Source organism: Schistocerca americana, chromosome X, assembly GCF_021461395.2.
Source record: "Schistocerca americana isolate TAMUIC-IGC-003095 chromosome X, iqSchAmer2.1, whole genome shotgun sequence".
NCBI classification, from domain to species: Eukaryota; Metazoa; Arthropoda; class Insecta; order Orthoptera; family Acrididae; genus Schistocerca; species Schistocerca americana.
Window position 1 is genome coordinate 349,165,917 of NC_060130.1, and position 25,060 is coordinate 349,190,976.

Consider the following 25,060-nt stretch of genomic DNA (forward strand, 5'->3'; position numbering starts at 1 on the left):
CAGCGCGACCGCTACGGTCGAAGGTTCGAATCCTGCCTCGGGCATGGATGTGTGTGATGTCCTTAGGTTAGGTTTAAGTAGTTTTAAGTTCTAGGGGACTGATGACCTCAGAAGTTAAGTCCCGTAGTGCTCAGAGTCAGTCATTTTTAAAATACAAATGAAAAACACAATATCTTGTACGTTCTACAAGATTAATTTTTTTAGTTAATTAGTTTATGACTTACAAGACCATCAGCAGACTTTTCCTGATTATCGTCGTCAATGAAGTTTCAATACTTGCAAACAATATTGGAAAAGTTCCTGGCAGGTTCAAGCCGTATGCTGGGCTGTGACTCGAACTTGGGACCTTTGCCTCACACGGGCAAGTACTCTACCGGCTGAGTTACCCAAGCACGACTCGCTACCCGTCATCACAGCTTTACTTCCGTCAGTACCTCACCTCCTACCTCCCAAACTCCAGAGAAGTTCTTCTGCATACTTTGCAAGAGTACCACTCGTGGAAGAAAGGATGTTAGGGAGTTTCCAAGACTACCACTTTTAGAAGAAATGATATTAGAGAGACATGGCTTAGCCACAGTCTAGGGTATGTTTCCAGAATGAAATCTTCACTCCGCAATATCCTTTATTCCAGTAGCAGTCTTGCAAGTTTCGCACGAGAACTTCTCTAAAGTCTGGTTCAAATGGCTCCGAGCACTATGAGACTTGACATCTGAGGTCATCAGTCCCCTAGAACCTACAACTACTTAAACCGAACTAACCTAAAGACACCACACACATCCATGCCCGAGGCAGGATTCGAACCTGCTACCGTAGCAGTCGCGTGGTTCCGGACTCAAGCGCCTAGAACCGCTCGGCCACCGCAGCCGGCTCTAAAGTCTGGAAGGAAGGAGATTAGGTACTGGCGGAAGTAAAGCTGCGAGAAGGAGTCGAGAACCGTGCTTGGGTAGCTCAGTCGGTAGAGCACTTGCTCCTGAAAGGCAAATGTCCCGAGTTCGAGTCATGGCCCAACACACAGTTTTAATCTGCCTGGCAATTTCATGTCAGCGATCACTCCGGTGCAAGACAAAAATTTCACTCCTGAAACATTGGAAAAGATGTTACTCGTCTAGACTGAGGTACGGAGGCAACGAAAATCATCTTTGACAATGCAGTGCTAATGTAATTAAAAAGTTAAAATTTGAACAGTAAATAAATATAGGGACAAAACCAGGAAAAAGGCTTCAGAGTAATAGCGGACGTCCCAGGTCTTCATTATTGACCACGGTACTGATACGATCTGGAGTATCATAACTTCTAGTATTAACGGCGACAGCATCAACACGCTACAGTTTGTTAGGCATCTGTAACACGCCTACCAGCCACCGAACTGATGGGATGTTTAAATAATGTTATTCATTGCTACTTCCAGAGGAAAACAAAATGAGTTAAATACTACTTCAGGCAGGTGACTGGATGCTATTTTGCAATGCCCTCGTCACACATCCTCAGCCACGCTCAACATATCTTTTCAATGAATGCCTGCAGTACTATTTGAATAGTGAAGAAAGTAGTACGCCGCGGGGAAAGAGCCGGTAAACATGAAGTAAGAAGCTACCTTCAAGAAGCAGAATCAAAAATTTTATTTATTGATTAAACTTATAACCGTCACGGTAATTAGAAACAGAACACTAGCTCGGATAGGTGAAAAATCTAAATCTGCGTCACCAGACGGGGATTTGAACCACGCACTTCCAGAATGCGAGTCCAGCGTTTTCACCACTGCTTCATCTCGCTCTTTAGTAAATTGGCATAAGCCTAAATCTATTAGACACAAACGCAGCAGTCAAAACATTCCTAGAAACTGAAAATACGCCATTTACATACTGCACGATCAGTTAAAAAATTATTCCTTGTATGCAACTAAACGCGAAGCTATTAGCTACACGCCGTGCGTACTTGAGTTCAGTTGCTGCCTCTGATAGAATTCTCGTCGAAGGATACTACATAATTTTAGAAAAAAAGAAGGTTCATTTACGCGTCGCTACTGAGCAGATCTTGCAAACTGTAATTAAAACAGTAATTGATTGCAAACGCATTTCATCGTTCAAAGATTAATACATTTGTCATGTAATTAATAATACACGAATTGATGGGATTAGGCGAGAGCTAATTGCTATTATAATCACAACAGTTACTTAATTTTCCCGAATCTGGTTTTCCAGCTGGATGAGACAGCGGGAAAGGAAAACTAATAAGCGGAATATGTATGATATATTTCGTTTCTTCAAATCATATGCATGACGTGTGCAATAAAAATGGAATATATTAAGAGGCAAATGCAATTTGCGTCGATAACGAACTGGTAAACCAATATGTGACATGTTCAGTCGACTGGTCCGCCGCTAAATAATTAAATATAACAGAATGTTTCCCTCACTCCAGCACCTACGAGCAAATCCTGATACGGATTTTGTTCCAGTCTTTATTAGTGGCAGCAGCACAGTGAGGTAGTGGGAAAGGGTGGTGGGAGTGCGACAACCCCTCTCCAGCTGAAACATGATGCTGTACAGCAATTCTTGCTCTATATGAAATGTCGACCAATCGTTGGCAACCAGGATTGTCAGCATTCAAAAACAGGAAAAACCTATCCGAGTCTTCGCTTTCAGCATGCATTGATCGCCCTCGGCATAGAAGGTCTTCGCAACAGCTAATGCAATTGTTCAGAACATAAGTCCAGGAAAATGAAATAATATCGGGTACACCGTCTGCAGCAAGAAGTAAGAATATGTTCGACGTTTTCTATAATGTTCTGAGAAAGCATAAGAGCCAGATTCTCAGTTACTTGAGAACGTCTCTGAGATCATTTGGTGAACTGCTGATCGAGTTGAGATTATCCATTCATGACCAGGAAGAAAATTTCAGTTGTTGCTCATATGAGTGACTGTGAGGTAATAAGTAACAATGTAACACTTAGAGCTACACGACTGAGTGCCCTGTACGGGGATTTGTTAGCTGATCTTTTTACGCATAAGAGTAAAACACAGATGCAGAAGATTACTATATAAACTCGCTTCATTTCATTTTTTCTCATTGATTTCACTTGTATTTTAAGTTTAATGTTGTTAAAAAGCATATTATTCAGTAGGTGTTGTTAGTTGTAGTACGCATTTATCACATCTGCTGGAAAGAAGCGAAACAGCGAAGATTATTTCAAGAAATATAGTATTATAAAACAGCGAAATAATGGTAATAATTATTCCACGTAAAAAATAATCACACAGATATTTTAAGCTGAGTTACGCAAAGATTACAGATATTTGCATGTCTATTGAATAAAAGTTGCTTCTAAATAAAAACCATTGCTTACCTAGTTCCCTTTTTACTTCATCATCCAGTTGTTCACCCGCAAAGATATTAACTATTTCCTCCCACTCTTTCTACGCCCATCGATCTGAATATTCAATGCGAGAGACGTCCCACATCACCATATAACGGCGTAGAAGCGCTTTTTATGCAACGTCATGTTGTGAAAACAGCTCATAAGCAATATGACCTCCCCCCCACACTAGTTGCCTCACTCCTCGAGAGATGGGACTGTTCGCTTATGTTGAATCACTGTCTCATTTTTTCAAGAGCCGTTAGTACAAATTTCGTTAAAAACGAATGCGAAATTTTCTCAAAAAATCTATAAATCCCAGACAAAACGGTAATTCATACGATTGTTCAGCCCCATAGTTGCGTTCACGACTTGAAAACGGTACGCACTTACATCAGCCAACTTTTTCCTATAACTTATTACAATGTGTATTTTTCGTTTTACAGTAATTGTGATCGGTTTATGGTTTACTAGGAGATCCTTTTCTATTTGTCTTTAACACTCTTAAAACTGAAGTAAACGCATAAAAAATGGGCAAGAAAACCATCGTTGTGGTTGTGTATGCACGAATGAAACACACCGCCGCAGCGCTCTGGCATGGACTGTAAACAGTTTGTTTGCCTCAAATGACAGAAAACGATGAAGTATGGAAACGATGAACTGACCGATATGGTTTTCATTTAGGATCAAGAAGCCGCGTGTGGTAGCCGCACGGTCTTAGGCGCCTTGACGCGGTTCGAGCGCCCCCCCCCCCCCCCCCGTCGGAAGTTCGTGTCCTCCCTCGGGCATGGATGTGTATTTTGTCCTTAGCGTAAGTTTGTTTAAGTTAGATTAAGTAGTGTATAATCCTACGGACCGATGACCTCAGCAGTTTGGTCCCACAGGAACGTACTACAAATTTTCAATTTTCAAATACGATCAGTGAGATCAGAATTCTGGTACTCCTGTTGCTGCCTGTATATATACTGCGTGTTGTCCTGGCAGACGACATCCCACTCCAAGGGCATTTGTGTCAGTAACACGTCGTTTGAGAGAGACAGGTCGCTATGCACATCTGATGGTCAGATCAGTCCATGGCGTGCAGCTAATCTCTGAGTATTAGTATTCGGCAGCGTTCCACAGAATGCAGAAGCGCCTCCTGGATCTGCCAGGCGTCGTCGCGGTCCCCCAGCATTGACTATCGCAGGTGCATCTCCCAAATGAAGAGTTAGCGACCCAAATGTTCTTGGAGTGGGATGTCGTCTGCCAGCAAGACGTGCAGCATACGAACGAACAGCAGCAACTGCAGGATTTTGACCTTTCTGATCGTAAATCAAAGCCATATAGGTCAATTCGTCCTTTCCATACTTCGTAGTCTTCCACCAACCACAACAACTGATTGTAAGCAGGCCTCTGTGGCCGAGCGGTTCTAGGCACTTCAGTCCGGAACCGCGCTGCTGCTACGGCCGCGGGTTCGAATCCTGCCTCGGGCATAGATGTGTGTGATGTCCTTAGGTTAGCTAGGTTTAAGTAGTTCTAAGTCCTGGGGGACTGATGACCTCAGACGTTAAGTCCTATAGTGCTTAGAGCTTAGTGCTTTGAACTGACTGTATGTTTACAATCCATGCGGCGCAGTGTTTTCTTCGTGCACACACTACCACGAAGTTGCCTCATAAACAAAGCTTTTCCGGCAATAAGTTGCAATAGCACTTTTAGTTTCTTCTCTTTTTTTTTGTTAGTAGGAATTCCACTACCAATCTTTGAAGTCAACAATTACCGGTCACCATGTATGGTGAGATACTATCAAGACGGACAATTACTAATAAAAACGAAACCGTTCTATAGCACAGTAGGTACACCACATGCCACTGAAGATCATACTTAAAAATAATACGAAACGCATGTGGCAAGACAAATTATATTCATTCAGTTGCACACAGACCTAACCTCAAAATCACTAACGTAAATATAACTCACAAATTAGATGTTTTGAAAAGTTTAAGAGTGATCTGTCACTCAGAAGATGAGTAGCCGGTCCCCAAGGCTATGAACGCTGCCGTAACAAGGTCGTGGCGTGTGACATTATACACCATTAAAAAAAATGCATCACCTCGGTTCCGAGAGTTCCGGAACCTGTACAGAAAATTGGAATAGAAAAAAATGGTTCAAATGGCTCTGAGCACTATCCACAAATTCGTCAAGCACTGATGGTCCAGATTGTCCCAGTCCTTAACGGCGGTTCAGCGTAGATCCCTCAGAGTGGTTGGTGGATCACGTCATCCATAAACAACCCTTTTCAATCTGTCACAGGCATGTTCGATAGGGTTCACGTCTGCAGAACATGCTGGCCACTCTGGTCGAGTGGTGTCGTTATCCCGAAGGAAGTCATTCACAAGACGTACACGATGGGGGTGCGAAATGTCGTCCATGAAGACGAATGCCTCGTCAATATGCTGCCGATATGGTTGCACTATCGGTCGGAGGATGGCATTCACGTATCGTACAACCGCTATGGCGCCATCCATGACCACCAGCGGCGTACGTCGGCCCCACATAGTGCCACACCAAAACATCAGGGAACCTCCACCTTGCTGCACTCGTTGGACTGTATGCCTAAGGCGTTCAGCCTGACTGGGGTGCCTCCAAACACGTCTCCAATGATTGGTTGAAGGCATACACGACACTCATCGGTCAAGACAAATGGTTCAAATGGCTCTGAGCACTATGGGACTCAACTTCTAAGGTCATCAGTCCCCTAGAACTTAGAACTACTTAAACCGAACTAACCTAAGGACATCACACACATCCATGCCTGAGGCAGGATTCGAACCTGCGACCGTAGCGGTCTCGCGGTTCCAGACTGAAGCGCCTAGAACCGCTCGGCCACCAGCGGCCGGCTCGGTCAAGACAACGTGATGCCAATGGCTCAAATGGCTCTGATCACTATGCGACTTAACTTCTGAGTTCATCAGTCGCCTAGAACTTAGAACTAATTAAACCTAACTAACCTAAGGACATCACACACATCCATTCCCGAGGCAGGATTCGAACCTGCGACCGTAGCGGTCGCTCGGCTCCAGACTGTAGCGCCGAGAACCGCACAGCCACTCCGGCCGGCCGTGATGCCAATCCTGAACGGTCCATTCGGCATGTTGTTGGGCCCACCTATATCGCGCTGCATGGTGTCGTGGTTGCAAAGATGGACCTCAGTGTGGGCGTCGGGAGTGAATCTGCGCATCATGCAGCCTACTGCGCACTGTTTCAGTCGTAACACGACGTCCTACGGCTGCACGAAAAGCATTATTCAACATAGTGGCGTTGGTGTCAGGGTTCCTCCGAGCCATAATCCGTACGTAGCGGTCATCCACTACAGTAGTAGCCCTTGGACGGCCTGAGCGAGGCATATAATCGACTCTTTCTGTCCCTATTTATCTCCTCCATGTCCGAACAACATCGCTTTGGTTCGCTCCGAAAATGGTTCAAATGACTCTGAGCACTATGGGACTTAACATCTGAGGTCATCCGTACCCTAGAACGTAGTACTATTTCAACCTAACTAACCTAAGGACATCACACACAGTCATGCCCGAGGTAGGATTCGATCCTGCGACCGTAGCAGCAGCGCGGTTCCGGACTGCAGTGCCTAGTACCGCTCGGCCACAGTGGCCAGCTGTACCTCCTTCCTGGTGGAATGACTGGAACTGAGTATCGAGCGAGGTGGCGGAGTGGTTGGCACACTGGAGTCGCATTCGGGAGGAGAACTGTTCAAACCCGTCTCCGGCCATCCTGATTTAGGTTTTCCGTGATTTCCCTAAATCGTTTCAGGCAAATGCCGGGATGGTTTCTTTGAAAGGGCACGGCCGGTTTCCTTCCCCATCGTTCCCTAATTCCAGCTGATGCTCCGTCTCTAATGACCTCGTTGTGGACGGGACGTAAACACATTTCCTCCTCCTCCTCTGGAACTGATTGGCTGTCGGACCGTCTAATAGGCGCTGTTCATGTATGGTTGTTTACATCCTTGGGCGGGTTTACTGACATTTCTGAACAGTCAAAGGGACTGTTTCTGTGATACAATATCCACAGTCAATGTCTAGCTTCAGGAGTTTTTTTGATGTGTGTATATGCTCAAACAGGTGTAGAAGAGAACAACTACAATCTTTATTTTGCTTCCATATTATTTCTTGAAATGTAGGTGACACAGGCTGATCTGTTGAGGAAACTGTGCAGCAGCCTGAAATTTCCACACTCTTTCCGTAACCATATAATTTAACTGCAGTATTTTGGACACAAAATTACACACAGTAAATGGGTAACGAAAACGGAAGAAGCAACGGTTCATTTATTCTGAGATATGGCTTTATGGTCTTCCTTTCCCCTTTCTCATTTGCTTACTTTAATTTTGAAAATGCTGAAGAGAAATAGGACTTTCGGTCTACCATATAACCATACAACCAATCATCATTACTATAAAATCAAAAATTAAAATACAAAAAAAAATACACTTGAAACACGCAAATAAACAAGGTGGTTTTAGAAGTGAGTGTAGCACACTGCACTGTTTGCAAGTCGGGAAAGAAACTGACGAAATGAACAATGACAATGATTTTGATAAGGCTTTTCACTCAGTTTCTACGTAACCTGTACTAACAGCCACAGAGAAACAGGGCAGTGATTCAGTTTAGGTTAGTATACTGAAAAAGATATTCCTCAATCTGATTTTCTCCATTATAAGAGGGTTTTTTTTTCTTTGAAAGCCGGCGACTGGGAAAACAATGGGTTTGTTTATAAGTAACTTTCTGCTATCACTCACGATTATCTTTTATTATATTTTACACAACGCATTTCGGAAAATGATTCTCAAATTATAGTGTGTATTTCTTTGTATTATGCCATTTTTTGATAATGTTTTCGATGTCTGAGGTTCTGATTTGTTTTATTGACATTACTGCAGTATATAAAAAAAACCTCAATTCTTCGTTGGTTATTGATTTTTATATGTAGTTAGTGGGGAAATTTGAAAGAGGCTGTACTACAGTCTTCTTATGGTCCATTTGTGCATAGTCTCACACATGTAAAACATCACTCACAACTGTCAGTGCACAGTACACATCGAAATAACTTACATAAATATGCAGTTACAAAGATGCTTTTAGATGTGGTTGACAGAGGTAATGTCACAAGTCCTTGTATGGAAGGTATTCATCTGAACAATGTGTATTACAATTTTCTTACATCTATTTTACAATGGTATTTGTATGTATTTTTATGTTACTACTTTTATTCAAGCATATTGTCGAAGCTTCTGAAGAAATTCACCAATTCACTTTCAAGTTTTTCATTTTTCTTCATGTGCTTCGACAATCTGCTTAAAAAAGGTAGTAGCACATAGAAATAAACACTATTGTTAATCAGATACAAGCAAATTGTACTCCAGATTGTTAAGATAAATACCTTCTGTGCAAAAACATATCTGTGGTGGATCTTTAACATACTCTCTGTCAACTACATCTTTGTAACTGTTTGTTTTTGTAAGTTATTTCGATGTGTACTGCGCACTGACAGTTGTGAGTAATGTTTAACATGTGTGAGACTCTGCACAAATGGACCATGAGAAAACTGTAACTACAAGTTCTTCCAAATTTCTCTACTAAATGCATATAAAAATCGATAACCAACAAAAAATTGCACGTTTTTTATGTGTTGGAGTAAAGCCACAAAACAAAGCAGAACCCCACACATCGTAAACAGAACCAAATATGGCATAATACTGAGAAACACACACTTGAAAATGGGAATCATTTTCCGAAACGAATCATGTAAAACGTAATGATGAAAGATCGTGACTGGTAGCAGAAAGTTATTTATAAACAAACCCATCATATTCCCCAGTGCTGCAGCTTCCACTAGACTGCATCAGAAAAGAATGGACTTTCAAATTGAAAGAGGATACAGACAATGAGATTTCATATTACCCAAACAATTCCACAGGAAAGTGACAATTTGCTTCTGAGTTGAAGACAATGTGCAATAACTTTGTTGAGGTGCCACACTAATCCGTATTGTGGTCAGAGGTTTAGGGAATAGTTTCGTTGTTATTTTGATAATGTCATGAATCAAATCAGAACTTTTCTTTCAGTGGGTTCATTATTTCCCACAATACGATCACCCTGATATCCATTTAACTGCGTCATAGGTGCTCCTTATGCAGCCCAAACTTATCTTCACGACTCTGACATAAGGGGAACAAACCGAGTGCATAAAATTTCTTGCGGGTCGATTTTATGGTGCATGTATGGTACTGGTGTGTTGCTAGTCTGAGGAAATTATACAAAAAAAGGACGTGAAAATAAGGTATAGAGCTAAATAAGCTTACAATATGTGCTGCTATTTGGAACAAAACTTTTACCGAAATTCTGCAGGAAAAAAAATGTTCAATTATGTCTGAATACCTAAGGGACCAAACTGCGTACGTCATCGGTCCCTAGACTTACGCACTACTTAAAGTAGCTTCAACTAACTTATGCTACGAACAACACACACACACCCATGCCTGAGGGAGGACTCGAACCTCCAGCGGAAGGGGCCGCGCAGTCCGTGACATGATGCCTTAAACCCTGCGGCCACTCCACGCGGCACTGTAGGAATTTTCGACACATTGACCTGGAGTGATTTTTGAGCACTATAACGCCTGAAACTGTATTTCATAAACCATCGTTCCAAAACAATATTTTTTTTCGCTTAGCACGGTAGTCCCTGTTAATGCATAAATCGTCTGTGAACCCTTATTGGTGGCCGCCAACGCATCGCTGATCGAATTAGATTTACTGTCTTTAACACAGGCTATAATTGGAACTAGCTTGTGTAAAATATTTACAGATGGCTGTAACAAGGAATCCCATGTCTCAATAGAGGTCAAACAGTCATCATCAGCTGAAATAAAATTAACAACGTAATTAAGCTTACAGCTGTGCTTCATCAATGTGCGTAGCTCTCGAAATTAATTGACCTGATGTAATAAAATATTTAAAAACTGATGCCACCCCCCTCCCTGCCCCTCTGATATATTCGGTGGAAACCCACTGCCAAGAGCGTGCCTACGGTGCCGCACTCAGCATTTCGCGCGCGCACATATACACATACAGATGCACACAAAAGAATACGCATTTTTTGTGTTGAGGTTTAACATCGCAACTGTCAGACGGCTGTTCTACACCCTTCTACTCTCAGTTCGAGTGAAGCGTTCTGAGATGTGTAGAATGCTAAAAGAGACAAAGGCCTCGACCCGTTGCATGTTAGAATACACAGAGTGGTTGCTGAAAAGCCGCGATCCGCCGCCGACTGGGGCTGAGGGCATCTTCACGGAGAGGCAAGTGTGGCGTGAGGTCAAGAAGAAAATAAACCGAGATATTGTGTCGATGCTAAGAATAAGAGATACTCACTCTCCTTGTACTGCAGAACGTTGTGGTGCTTTTCGTGAATGACTACGCAGCGGAAACAGCCTTTCCTGGAACAAAAGGAAAAAAAAGTGTGAGACACTCCGGTCATCCTTAAAATTTGTGGATGGACATGGCAGTACAGAAAAAAATATGCTACATTCGAGACAATAACTGAGCTGTTAGCCAACTAATTACATATTTCATAGATCATTTGTACGAAGTCTGTCGAAATGATGTGTAACAACCAGTTTACATGCTTCATATATATGATTTGTTTATGACTATTGCTACACGTTGGCCATTTAGAAGTTGCTAAATACTACACTGGCTTCAATTTAATAAGAATGAAATGAAGTGATACACTTAATTTTATTTTTTGCTGTGTTGGAACAAATAAGCCCTCGGTCACAAATATTAAGTCAAAATTGACCTGGTTTCGACGCTACTATGAGCGTCGTCTTCAGAATTAGACTAACTGTACTAAAACGTATTAGGTATATAGTACATTAATAAAATTAAAGTTTGCACTGACTCGAAAAGATGCAGCACTTACAAGTCACATATTAAAAAAGATGTAAGCCGGAAAGGCGACGTCATGAACAGTTGTGAGATGGCGAGCCGCTAAGGGCTGCTCGTACTGTGAACAGGGTAACCCACGTTCTGGGATGAGTCGTGCACGTCCCGCACTTTGTCGCTTACTCGACGACAGTAGCACGCAATCAGCCAAACAACTTCATCGTATTCGAGATACTGATCCCAGGCACCGTGCCACAAAAAGTTATCTTTTGTCCACGTCCATTATGTCAGTGGATTTCCCAATTTGCTGACCGAATCGTCATCATAATGAATCCTCAGTCGTCTCTGCTCCACTTACGTCGGGTGTTTCACAATTCCTATTATACGTTCCTATGGGTTGTGGAGGGGACTTCAGAGATAAAATTTTTATACGGAATCCATGTCCGGAAATGTGCCGTTTGGACATAAAATAAGTTGTCATAAACTGGTCCGCTAAATAAATTAATATTGTAGTGCATCCACAAGTTTGAGTTTTTCATTTATAACTGTGAAGTTACTATGCCACGCAGCGACGGAAGAATGAATCTATATCACGAACGATAGTATAATGAAAATCAAATACATACGCGAAAATAATGGCTCATTTTGCATCCTGTGATATTTATATTCAAGCAGTTAGTATTGTGGGATAAAGGAATCAATGTTGGAAATGAACATTCAAGGTAGTGTGAGATCTAGAGTGAACAATGCGTAACGCTCGTATTTGCAAAATGTTTATGCTTTTGCATCGACGTTCGCGGCGTCACACAAAAATAGCTCACAATCGTTTGTGATTTGTCCACGATGAATTTTCTTTTGTGGGACTACACAACGTCACTGATGTATGAAAGCCCAGCAGATACTGAACAGTAACAAGTTAGTAGGATTCTGGCATCCTGTCTGATTCTACAACAGACAACACGGATAGCTGAGAATCCGACATAATTTTATGTGGCGCTGTAATGCAGGCATTGGAATTAGTGGGCGTCGCTGTGAACAGCTGTTGTGAGCTGAAGTTATTGTTAGAAGGAGTAAAATGTCGATATCAATAAAGAACTAAATATTCATTTCCGACCTTTATTTAATTATTTATTTATTTGTTTATTTATTTATTCATTTGCCTCACTTGGTAAGACTGGGTAATTTAAAAACTAACCAGATGTTCTTCGCGAGATCATCATTATAATTCTGCTCTTTACTCTTTCTTTGACGACTTCGCCTTTCAACCATTCCCACAGGTAAAAATCTAAGGGAGTAAGTTCCGCGGAGTTCGGTGGCCTTGTCCGCCGCTCGTGGTCGTACGGTAGCGTTCTCGCTTCCCGCGCCCGGGTTCCCGGGTTCGATTCCCGGGATTCAGGGATTTTATCTGCCTCGTGATGACTGGGTGTTGTGTGATGTCCTTAGGTTAGTTAGGTTTAAGTACTTCTAAGTTCTAGGGGACTGATGACCATAGATGTTACGTCCCATAGTGCTCAGAACCATTTGAACTTCGGTGGCCAAGAAGCGTGACCATTTCTGCCGATCCATCTTCCGAGGAGTGATAGGTTTAGATGGTTAGGTGATGTGCCACCTTACCACGAGAATGTGCACGGGGGCCTCGTCGTACTGGAAACCATACCCAATAATGTTGAAAGCTCGTTTTCAGAATAGTCTAGGTAACGGGGCCCTGTGTGCGGTAACACAACAGGCCCAATACACTAATTGCCTACCATGCCGCACCAGACATTTACAGAGAAGCGTTCCGGAAAATGTGGCTCTAGGAAGGAATGTGGGGTTTTCTCGGATCAGTAATTGGAGCTATAAGTGTTACTGTTACCGTTACAACTGAAAGTGGCTTCTTCAGTAAACACAGTTAGAGTGATCGGACCTTGCCCTTTGAGGTTTTTGCCTGTGGATGTAGCTGAAAGGCGAAGTCTACAAAGAAAAAGTAAACAAAGAGACGAATTGGTCCTTACGATTATGAATAGTGCTGTCTCAGTAATACAACGCCATAACGACTTCAGAATAGCTACACGTGGTGTTGTCAACAGAATTCAAAAGTGCATTTAACCCAGAGTTGAAATTTATAAATTTAATCATTTACCTTTATTTAACATCTTTTACGGGGAAGTTGTTCGGGCTACATTTTAACCGCTGTATCTCTGTAATGAAGAAAAGCTGAACAACTGTTACATGGAACGCTTATACGAAGCAGCTTATATAGCCGCCTCCTATAATATTTACAGTTCCTCTTGAAACATGTTGTATGATTATAATAATAATAATAATAATAAATGCATGAACAGTAACGAATATATGAAATTATTATATAATTAATTATATTAATTGTGTTAAGTAACTTATTCATTAGGTTCTTCTCAAATGCAACGAAATTTCACGGAAATGTAAGGCAGCAATCCAGAAGGAATTAAATGTAGAGAAGAAGTTGATCAGTAAGATTAGCAGTTGAGATGGCAGGAAGAAAACGGAAATTGGTAAGGATGAGAAAGGCATGGGTGGTTTATAATGTGACAGATACTGGTTCACATTTAGAGAGAAGAAAAGCTGATCGGCTACGCCGAGACGGAATCTACGCCAATGATAATAAAGTAAGATTTAATCCCTATTGAACGGAGATTGTTTTGAATAAGACGCAAGCTACAGGGTAGCTTGTTTCAGAATTTTATGGCTGTATGGAGCGAGAGATTGCGAGATCTTTAGCATTATGCAAAAGTTCAGCCAAGATGCTGCGAGTGGTGATAGGTAAAGAGGAGACGGGTGACCAAGAAAGCGATTCAGAGGGTAACTGGTTCAAATGGCTCTGAGCACTATGGGACTTAACATCTGTGGTCATCAGTCCCCTAGAACTTAGAACTACTTAAACCTAACTAACCTAAGGACATCACACACATCCATGCCCGAGGTAGGATTCGAACCTGCGACCGTAGCAGTCGCGCGGTTCCGGACTGCGCGCCTAGAACCGCTAGACCACCGCGGCCGGCTCAGAGGGTAACTGGTAGGTTTTCTACCGGTAGATGCTTCGTGAACTCAAGTGGAAATCCCAGGAGGGAAAATGACGTTCTTTTCGCGAAACAGCAGTGACAAAATTTAGAGAACCGGCATTTGAGGTTCACTGCATAACTATTCTGTTGCAGCGAACGTAAATTGCGAGTAAGGACCACTAAGATAAGACAAATTAGGCCTCATGCCGAAGCACAAAGACAGTCGTTTCCCCTCGCTGTATTTGCGAGTGGAATAGGATAGAATATGATTAGTAGTGGTACGAGGTACTCTCCGCCGTGCACCATATGGTGGGTTGCGGGGTATGTATGTAGATGTAAACGTATATGTAGATGTAAATGAAGACAACAGAACGAATTAAAATGACGTCGTCATTCCGGTCGTAGCCACACTAACAGCACAAGAAGTTTGACGTGATGAAACGACCGAATATCACATACCGTACGCAAGCGTTTGACAGGACTAAGGCCTGGACCATTTTTTGTTTAGTTTCAGCTGGAAATATTATTCGAAATTTTTAGATTGCATGTAATCAAAAGAGGAGTTAAAAAATATATTTTGTGTACTACCAAAATTTAAGAGTAGATTCTCGGGCTGTTATGGGTAATCGAATTCAGTCATAATACAGTGGTCCGTTGTGAGCAAAATAGTGCTCATAGGTCGTTTAGAAGAGTGTTAACTTTTCCTAGTATGGTCTCTGTTCATCTTTATCCCGAAAAAATCAAGTTCGGTAATAGCGTTTCACACTCAAGGCGTCTCTGCTTCCTACAGAACTGAGATAAGGCGATGAATAGTTGTGTAGACAGGCGCTGGTCGAAAGAGTATTTGCTGAAGAGTTACGGGGTACTGCTCACCCCTAGAAATGACGCACATTAAGTCGGTATCAGTTTACGTACACCATCGCTACCGCTATTACGTTCGCCTGCAGCACTTCGTGGGCAACTCTCAAAATTGAGGTAGCAAACTTCGTAAGTGCGTAAGCACTTCCAGGTGCCACCACAAGTGTCAAAATACGATGAACCCTTTAAACCCATCAGCCACTGCATAGAGCCACAAGTTATGTCAACAATGGAAGAAAGAAGATACTTGAGAAGTAATGAGCAATTTTTTCGGGTACCAGATAACTGCCACTGAGTTTTAGCGATAGTAAAAATTATTATTTAACACAAATAAAGAAAAATTCACGGTATTTTAGTGACCATCGATGAGACTAAAAACTGATTTTGTGGTAGGGTCGCCACTTGTTCTCACGAAGCTAAGTGGATCCTCACTGAAGTTCTCCCACCAGAGAGAAATCGTTGCCAGCGCCGGAGACAGAACACGAATCCTTCACATTGCAGCACGATGGATTAACCGCTGGTTTTGGATGTGGGTGCATACTAACGATACTGCGAAATGCAAAATGAAATCATTGTAATAGGAAAACGCATTGTGAATAAAACAGAGATTTTCCCGCAAGTAAATACTATACAAGGCAAAAACATGTAGGTAAACAGAAAATTATGTCCATGTAGTATGAAATGGGAGAGGGAAAAAGCTGTGAGGCCATGTTACAGATATGACAGCCAATTTGTAATCCGCCATCGTAGATGCAAGTCGTAATTTGCAAATGGAAAGACAGTCATGTAACATACGAAACAGACAGACCACTGGAATATTTTCATCAGAATAGTCAGAACGGGAAATCAACTATATTTACTCGTAATAAATGATGATTTCACTCTGTTATTTTACTGCAACCAGTAACACTACGAGTACATCATAGACTCTACGATTTTACGAGAGGCTCAACTTACAGAATTAGGTACCTATAACAACAGACACGAATATTACAGGGATTGTGATGATGACGATGATGATGTTTGGATTGTGGGGCGCTCAACTACGCGGTTATCATCGCCCGTACAAATTCCCAATCTTTTCTCAGTCCAGACTTGCCACTTGCATGAATGATGGTGAAATGATGAGGACAACACAAACACCCAGTCATCTCGAGGCAGTGAAAATCCCTGACCCCGCCGGGAATCTAACCCGGGACTCCGTGCTCGGGAAGCGAGAACGCGACCGCGAGACCACGAGCTGCGGACTACAGTGTCTAAGCAATTAAACTACGAACCTAAAAAGTATATAATTGCCATGTGATGCTCGTGAGTTTGGAGCCGTGATTGGAAACAGCTTAGGTTTAATTGTATTAGGTAGATATTTTCATACAATGCCATCCGACTGAAGGTGTAATTATTCTAAAGACGCTATTGTCCATTGACAATTTTCCGTGGGGAAACAAATATTTGCTGCATCTTTTGGGTCATGGATGAAATATCAAAGCGTTAAAAGCGGTTTGGGAATCTGTAACTGTTACCATACGAAATAAGGAAACATACGAAATGACTGACAACATCCGCACTCAAAGGGTAAACAGTTGTATCACAAAACTCGTACACCGAGACGTAATTGTAGTAGCAAAGATAAAGATACCTATAGCTATAATGAAACTGCAGGGGCCAAATAACATGGTTGTGAATGGGACTATAAATTCGTTGTATCAGTCTAGATGATAGCTGCATGTAGGTGTGACAGCTGTAATAAAGTTGTAGTTCTGAGTAGGGTGTTTAATAATAATAAACTATTATAGCATCCGACGCACTTTGGAGCTAAAGCTCTACTGTTGAGAACTACAATTCATGTTTTCTAATTAACATCTCTACCAGTTTAGCTCCTATGATCAAACTCATCGAGACAGTTATTAATATTGTGAGTTTACTGTATCAGACGAAATTTAATGTAAAACTCATTTTCGAATGAAATTTTGATGTTTATCTTCATTCTGCCACTGAATATTTGCCATCTACATCATTGCGAAACCACCTTATTGGGATATACACTTTTCGGAATTTGACATTTTCGATACGTACTGCAAGTCTCAGGTGACTGCTTACAACTTGTTACTTCCAATACCACGTAGTTTGTTTCTCCATTTATGGATTCTATTAAGAAACAACGTTCAGATTATTTTTATTCTTGCCCACATTTATACTGAAATAAACACTGTAGACGGCGTGACAAGGCAATTTGAATGTAAATATTGTAACTTCACATTCACAACTATTTTTTACATTAAATTTCAGCAGATGTTGTATCCGTGTAAAATTAACAGCTATATAGTTACGTTTAAAGCTAGATGGAAAACTGAAGCAGATGTAAAGCTGGAAACTAGAAAAATAGTTCCTGAATATGGAGTATGAGCTCCGAAACGTCCCGGATGTTACAAGAATAATAAACAGACTGACCGGAGACGTTATCCTAACCTGAGAGTTACATTCACGATAAGTCCGCCGACAAATATGGTAGTTAAGAACGTAAAGCTATAGTTACCTACCAAGGTTTATTAATTATTACTTTGAATAACATAAAACTATCTTTCACTTTTCCATGTTCTCTGTCCTTCTCTCTCTCTCTCTCTCTCTCTCTCTCTCTATATATATATATATATATATATATATATATATATATATATATATATATATATATATATATATATATATGACACACACACACACACACACACACACACACACACACACACACACACACGCTCACTTTTTTCCTCAGTCTGCAACCATTTTACAAAACTAGCCATTGATTTCTTGGGTTCTACTGTTAACAAGTTAGCTTTAGTGTTTGCAAGAAAATAATAAATGAGAACAGTTTCCTCTGAAAAAATAGTCATATGAAACAACGAGTGCCAAAGAGGTTTCCGTTTCAGTAGTGAAGTATCAGCGTGTCCTTCATGATTTACATCGATTCAGTCTTGTTGGTGGCCATAGTTCATATTAATGGCCTATCTTACATTATTCAGGCATTAGCGTTATTCCTTCGCCATGATCACAAGTTTCTCTTAAAGAACGGTGATTTAAACAGTGGTTCGGAGAAGTGTACTTTACGTTTTGAATTCGCCAATTGGGTGATTTTTTTCAAATAATAATATTTAGAAGGACGATAAGGAAACAATACGAAAAGCCTTTATTGATGCCTTTGTATTGGAACCAGCAGCTTGTCCCAGGAGGCGACATAGGTAGCCAGGAGAAATATGGATGCGCGACGACGTTGCAATTTTTCTTCACGGAAGAAAAATATGGCCACAATTTCCGCCTGTGGGCGAACACTCTGGAAGCGGAACGCTGCTTGCAAGAAAATCTACTGCTTGTCAACAGCATGGCAGGATCTTATGGGAGTCTTCCGCTACCAACGTTCAGTATGACGTCACTACCCAGTTCGTAAGAAAACTACAATTCGAGGAACGTTATAATGCCGTAAGCTTTTTGAGTACTGGAAACGCAAGTAAAAAGAGAAAGAAGACCATTCCGGTAACCAACTGTAGAGATTTATGAGAAAACTGGAGATTATGAAGCTGGACAACCAGAACGGGATTTGAATATTGTTCCTCCCGGAGACGAATGAAATCTCTTAAACTATTTCTACATATATCAAAGAAATAACAATCAGAAATATGCGTTCCGACACATTGTCTTTCATCTTATTCATAGCGGAAAATACAGACTGAAAACTTCTAAAAAATGGCATATAAACAGTACTAATTCAAACAGTACTAATTCACTTTCAAGGATTCTATCACATTTGTATTAATAACATCATTATTAATTATATTATGTTTAATTAATATTTATGGAGCACAAATCTGATGAACGGTAATGGTAGGGATTAATAAAGGGACTTACATATTTTACTAATTTAGTTGTTGGTAGCTGTTTCATAATTCATTTTACCATACACCCACAGTACCGTGGTACCAAGATGTCGCCAATTGAAATATTGGCTTGATTTTCAAGTTTACCTGAGCACTGCTAGAGGACGTTAACGGTAGTGATTCATTGCGCCAGGCTGAGAAATGTGGCGCAGTAGCAACACTGTTATTCAAATTCGGGATGACAACGGTTCAAATTCCCGTCCAAGCATCCATATTCAGTTTTTAAGTATTTTTTCTTAAATTTATAAAATACTAAGATAGTTTCAGACTTAGAGAAAACTTTTGACAATGTTGACTGGAATACTCTCTTTCAAATTCTAAAGGTGGCAGGGGTAAAATACAGGGAACGAAAGGCTATTTACAATTTGTACAGAAACCAGATGTCAGCTATAAGAGTCGAGGGACATGAAAGGGAAGCAGTAGTTGGGAAGGGAGTGAGACAGGGTTGTAGCCTCTCCCCCGATGTTATTCAGTCTGTATATTGAGCAAGCAGTAAAGGAAACGAAAGAAAAGTTCGGAGTAGGTATTAAAATCCATGGAGAAGAAATAAAAACTTTGAGGTTCGCCGATGACATTGTAATTCTGTCAGAGACAGCAAAGGACTTGGAAGAGCAGTTGAACGAAATGGACAGTGTCTTGGAAGGAGGATATAAGCTGAACATCAACAACAACAACAACAAAAACGAGGATAATGGAATGTAGTCGAATTAAGTCGGGTGATGCTGAGGGAATTAGATTAGGAAATGAGACACATAAAGTAATAAAGGAGTTTTGCTATTTGGGGAGCAAAATAACTGATGATGGTCGAAGTAGAGAGGACATAAAATGTAGACTAGCAATGGCAAGGAAAGCGTTTCTCAAGAAGAGGAATTTGTTAACATTGAGTATAGATTTAAGTGTCAGGAAGTCGTTTCTGAAAGTGTTTGTATGGAGTGTAGCCATGTATGGAAGTGAAACGTGGACGATAAATAGTTCGGACAAAAAGAGAATAGAAGCTTTCGAAATGTGGTGCTACAGAAGAATGCTGAAAATTAGATGGGTGGATCACATAACTAATGAGGAGGTATTGAATAGGATTGGGGAGAAGAGGAGTTTGTGGCAAAACTTGACTAGAAGAAGGGACCGGTTGGTAGGACATGTTCTGAGGCATCAAGGGATCACAAATTTAGCATTGGAGGGCAACGTGGAAGGTAAAAATTGTAGAGGGAGACCAAGAGATGAATACACTAAGCAGATTCAGAAGGATGTAGGTTGCAGTAGGTACTGGGAGATGAAGAAGCTTGCACAGGATAGAGTAGCATGCGGAGCTGCATCAAACTAGTCTCAGGACTGAAGACCACAACAACAACAACAACAACAACAACGACGATAGTTTCTTCTGAAGGGCATGGACGATTTATTTCTCCATCAGTCTCCAGACGCAGCATCCGCTCTGTCTCTAATAATCCCGTAGTCGATTGGAAGACAAACACTAATTTTCCTTTGTTCTATTCGCGAATCGTGCGCGTGAATAGTGACAGTCGGTTACATTTCCGAATGAAACTAAACTTCTCCTAGTTTACTGCTATGGTCATTTCGCAAGAAATCTGGCTTGGAGTACGAGCGACTGGAGTACAGTTGTCTTTAGTGATGAGTCTGGTTTCGAACTGAGCCCGATGACCAACGAAGGCTTGTCTGGAGACGCGCCGGACACCGGCGAGATACAAAAATGGTTCAAATGTCTCTGAGCACTATGGGACTTAACATCTGAGGTCATCAGTCGCCTAGAACTTAGAACTACTTAAACCTAACTAACCTAAGGATATCACACACATCTATGCCCGAGGCAGGATTTGAACCTGCGACCGTAGCAGCAGCGCGGTTCCGAACTCAAGCGCCTAGAACCGCTCTGCCACAACGGCCGGCCCGGCGAGATACCTGCCTTACTGTCGCCCGCCATAGGGCCCAACAACGAGGAGTTATGGTCTGGGGTCCCATTTATTTTTGTAGCAGGACTCCATTGGGTGTAATCCGCGGCATTCTTACAGCACAACGGTGCATGGACGATATTCTACGGTTCGTTTTGTTGCCCTTCATGGAAAGCCATCCTGGACTTCCATTTCAGCAAACTAACGCCCGACTGCACACGGCGAGATCTTCTCCTAGTTTACTGCTATGGTCATTTCGCAAGAAATCTGGCCTGGAGTACGAGCGACTGGAGTACAGTTGTCTTTAGTGATGAGTCTGGTTTCGAACTGAGCCCGATGACCAACGAAGGCTTGTCTGGAAGGCTTGCTTGCCAAACCCTATCTTGGCCAGCGAGGCCACATCTCTCCCCAACGGAGAGCGTTTGGAGCAATACGGGCAAAGTCCTCCAACCAGCTCCGGATTTTGAAGATATAACGTGTCATATCCCTCAGGAGAACACCCAACTGCTTTATCAGTCAATGCCAAGACGAATAATTGCTCACATAAGGGGCAGAGAGGGACCAACGTATTACTGACTTTTTCAGTTTTTAACCTTATTCTCTTGAATGAATAATTCAGTTTCTCTGAAGTTGTAATCATTTGTTTGTTTGTACATGTATATTACATCTACCGATTTCCGTCCCATTTGGATAATTTCTTCGTGATGTGTCGTTGTTTTTGTCTTAGAGTGCATTTGGGAGGACGTGGTATGTGTCCTGACTCATTTTGAAACCTAATTTCTCGGAATTTTAACAATAAACCACTGTTTTTTGTGACGAACGATATTTTTAACACGTCGAGACCAACGTGATTGCCATGTTTGATGAAATCATTTTCACTCCGGACGCAATCTCGTTCGTATTTATACTGAGGTGATAAAGTCATGGGGTAGCGATATGCACGTATGCGAATGGCGGTAGAATCGCTTAGCATTGGCTGAGCTGTCATTCGTACTCGGGCGATTCATATGAAAATGTGCCGACGTGATTTTGGCCACGCTTCGGGAATTAACAGACTTTGAACACGGAATGGTAGTTGAAGCTAGAAGCATGGGACATTCCATTACGGAAATCGTTAGGAAATTTAGTATTCCGAGATCCACATTGTGAAGAGAGGGCCGACAAATTTCAATATTCTGAAATCTACAGTGTCAAAAGTGTGCCGAGAGTACAAAATTTCAAACATTATCTCTCACTACGGACGAGGCAGTGGCCGGCGGCCTTAGCTTAACGACCGAACGCAGCGCCGTTTATCAGTGCTAATAGACAAGCAACGCTGCGTGAAATGACCCCATAAATCAATGTGCGAAGTAAGATGAAGGTATTCCTCTGTACACTGCGGCGAAATGAATGGCCTTAATGGGGGGTGGTAGCAGATGACCGACGCGCGTGCCTTTTCTAACTGCACGATATCGCCTGCAGCGCATCTCCTGGGCTCGTGACCATATCGGTTGCACCCTAAACTAATGGAAAACCATGGCCGGGTCAGATGAGTCCAGATTGCAGTTGGTAAGAGCCGATGATAGGTGGTGAAGACGATGTTGATGATTTTGGTTTGTGGGGTGCTCGACGACGCGGTTATCAGCGCCCGTACAAATTTCCAATCTTTTCACCATCCAGACTTGCCATTTTCCCGAATGATGATGAAATGATCAGGACAACACAAACACCCAGTCCACGGGCGGAGAAAATCCCCGACCCGGCCAGGAATCGAACCCGGGACCCCGTGATCCAGACGCAGCAACGATAACCACTAGACCACGAGTTGTGGATGACGATGACAGAGTTCGAGTGTGGCACATACTCCACGATGCCACAGACCCAAATTGTCAACATGCACTGTGCAAGCTGGTGGTGGCTCCATAATGGTGTGGGCTCTGTTCACACGTAATGGACCAGGCCCATCTGATGCAATTGAACCGACCATTGACTGGAAATGGTTATGTTCGACTGCTCAGAGAACATCCGCAGCCATTCACGGACTTCACATTCCCAAACAACGGTGGAATTTTTATAGATGACAATGTCACTGGGCCATAATTGTTCGTGACTGGTTTGAATAACATTCTGGATAATTTGTGTGAACGATGCGGTCACCAAGATTGCCTTACATGAATCTCATCCATCATTTATGGGACATAATGGAGAGATCAGTTCATGCACAAAATTCTGCACCGACACACTTTCAAAAATATGGACGACTATAGAGGTAGCATGGCTCAATATTTCTGCAGGGGAATTCCAACAACTTGCGGAATTGATGCGTCGTCGAGTTGGTGCACTACGCTTTCCAAAAGAGGTCCGACACGATATTACGAGCTACGCCATGATTTTTGACAACTGTGTACATTCCCAGTGTCAATTATATCGTTCACGAACCATTGTTTAACAGATGCTGCTTTATGACAGGGTGTACTGCCATGCTGATATAAGCAATTCGAAGCCGGCTGCTGTGGTCGAGCGGTTCTAGGCGCTTCAGTCCGGAACCGCGTTGCTGATACGGTCGCAGGTTCGAATCCTGCCTCGGGCAAGGATGTGTGTGATGTCCTTAGGTTGGTAGGGTTTAAGTAGTTCTAAGTCTAGGGGGCTGATGACCTCAGATGTTAAGTCCCATTGTGCTCAGAGCCATTTGAACCATTTGAATTTTTTTAAACAATCCGAACGTTTCCTCTACCGTACACAGTACACATTGTTGCAAAATATATTCATATCCTTTCACATTTACTCTTTCCCTAAGCAAAATAAGAAGACCACAATGTGCGACAATATATAAATAAACCTAACCGTAACACTACCTCCCCTGTACTTCACTGTTGGCACTACATATGATGGCAGGTAACGTTCTTCAGGCGTTCGCTAAACTCAGACTCTTCCATCGGATTCCACAGGTGCGTGATTCACCATTCCAAATCACCAGTCCAAATCATTCCACTCATCCATCGCCCAGTGACGTCGATCTTTACGCCACGTCAAGCGTCACCTAGCACTGACATCATTGACTGCAGAAACATGTGGCTTACGAGGAACTGCGCGAGCATTGTGCCCCATTATTTTTAACTCTCTAAGCAAACTCATTGTGCTACCTGGACTGTTGGTAGTATCTTGGGACTCTAGAGTGATTCCTTCTGGTGATTTCACGTTATTTTTTAGAATCGTCCACCACAAAGCTCGGCGGTCACTGTAAGTCAGTACATGAGGTCCGCCTGTTGTTGGTTTAGCTGTCGCTCTTCCTTCGAATTTGCATTTCATAGTCACTGTCACATTACCAACAGTCGACTTGGGCAGGTTTAGAAGGGTTCATACGTCCTTAATGGGTTTGTCACTCAGGTGACATCCAATAACGAGTCCACGTTCGATGTCACGGAGCTCTCCTGACAGCCTTTCCGCTTCTCTGGTGCCAATACAATGTTCACCGCCTCTTTTTATACTGGCAACTCCGACTCTCGTAAAATCTAAATGCCAGTTCTGAATTGCATATTGGTGTCTGGATGCTTTTTATCAGGTAGTCTAAATCTCACTCTTGATATGTGCCTTTCGCACGGCTACTTTTTTGTGTTCCACATTATGTCTCTCCGGAAACATAGTATTAGGTACTTTACTGTTCTTACTGTTTCCAGGCGCGTAATAGCTTTGGATTAGCACCTTATTTCGAAACCCTTGTTTCTGAACACTAAATTGGCATTCAAAAGAACCATTTCAAAAAGAAACAGTTGTTACTCCCACAAAAAAATATGTATACAGATGAACAAACTTGGAACTGATTTTATCAGAGCTGATAAAAAAGTTAAGAAATTATATATTTTTCATCGCCTAAGGAAACATTTTTGCATCCAGAGGAAGTCATAACAGCTGTTTAAGATTAGTTTTGCCATAACTTCTTTAAATGTAAATGAGTATTTTAATATAAAATAAATCTATACTGTTATTGATTGCCTTGGACATTATACTGCTCAAAAGACGAAGGCTATCTTTCGATGAATTAAATAATGTAAAAAAATGGATTGTGGCTTCGAGTTCCTATCAG

The 25,060-nt window shown here is 41.9% G+C and overlaps 1 protein-coding gene across 1 annotated transcript in view; it reads right to left on the reverse strand.

Moving 5' to 3' along the window:
- The window catches only part of LOC124555708, a 625,138-nt gene that overhangs the window by 424,442 nt on the left and 175,636 nt on the right, over nucleotides 1–25,060 (reverse strand). Inside the window, exon 3 of the mRNA XM_047129712.1 lies at nucleotides 10,774–10,838. Coding sequence (XP_046985668.1) covers nucleotides 10,774–10,838 — 65 coding nt within the window. The remainder of the gene's footprint in view (nucleotides 1–10,773; nucleotides 10,839–25,060) is intronic.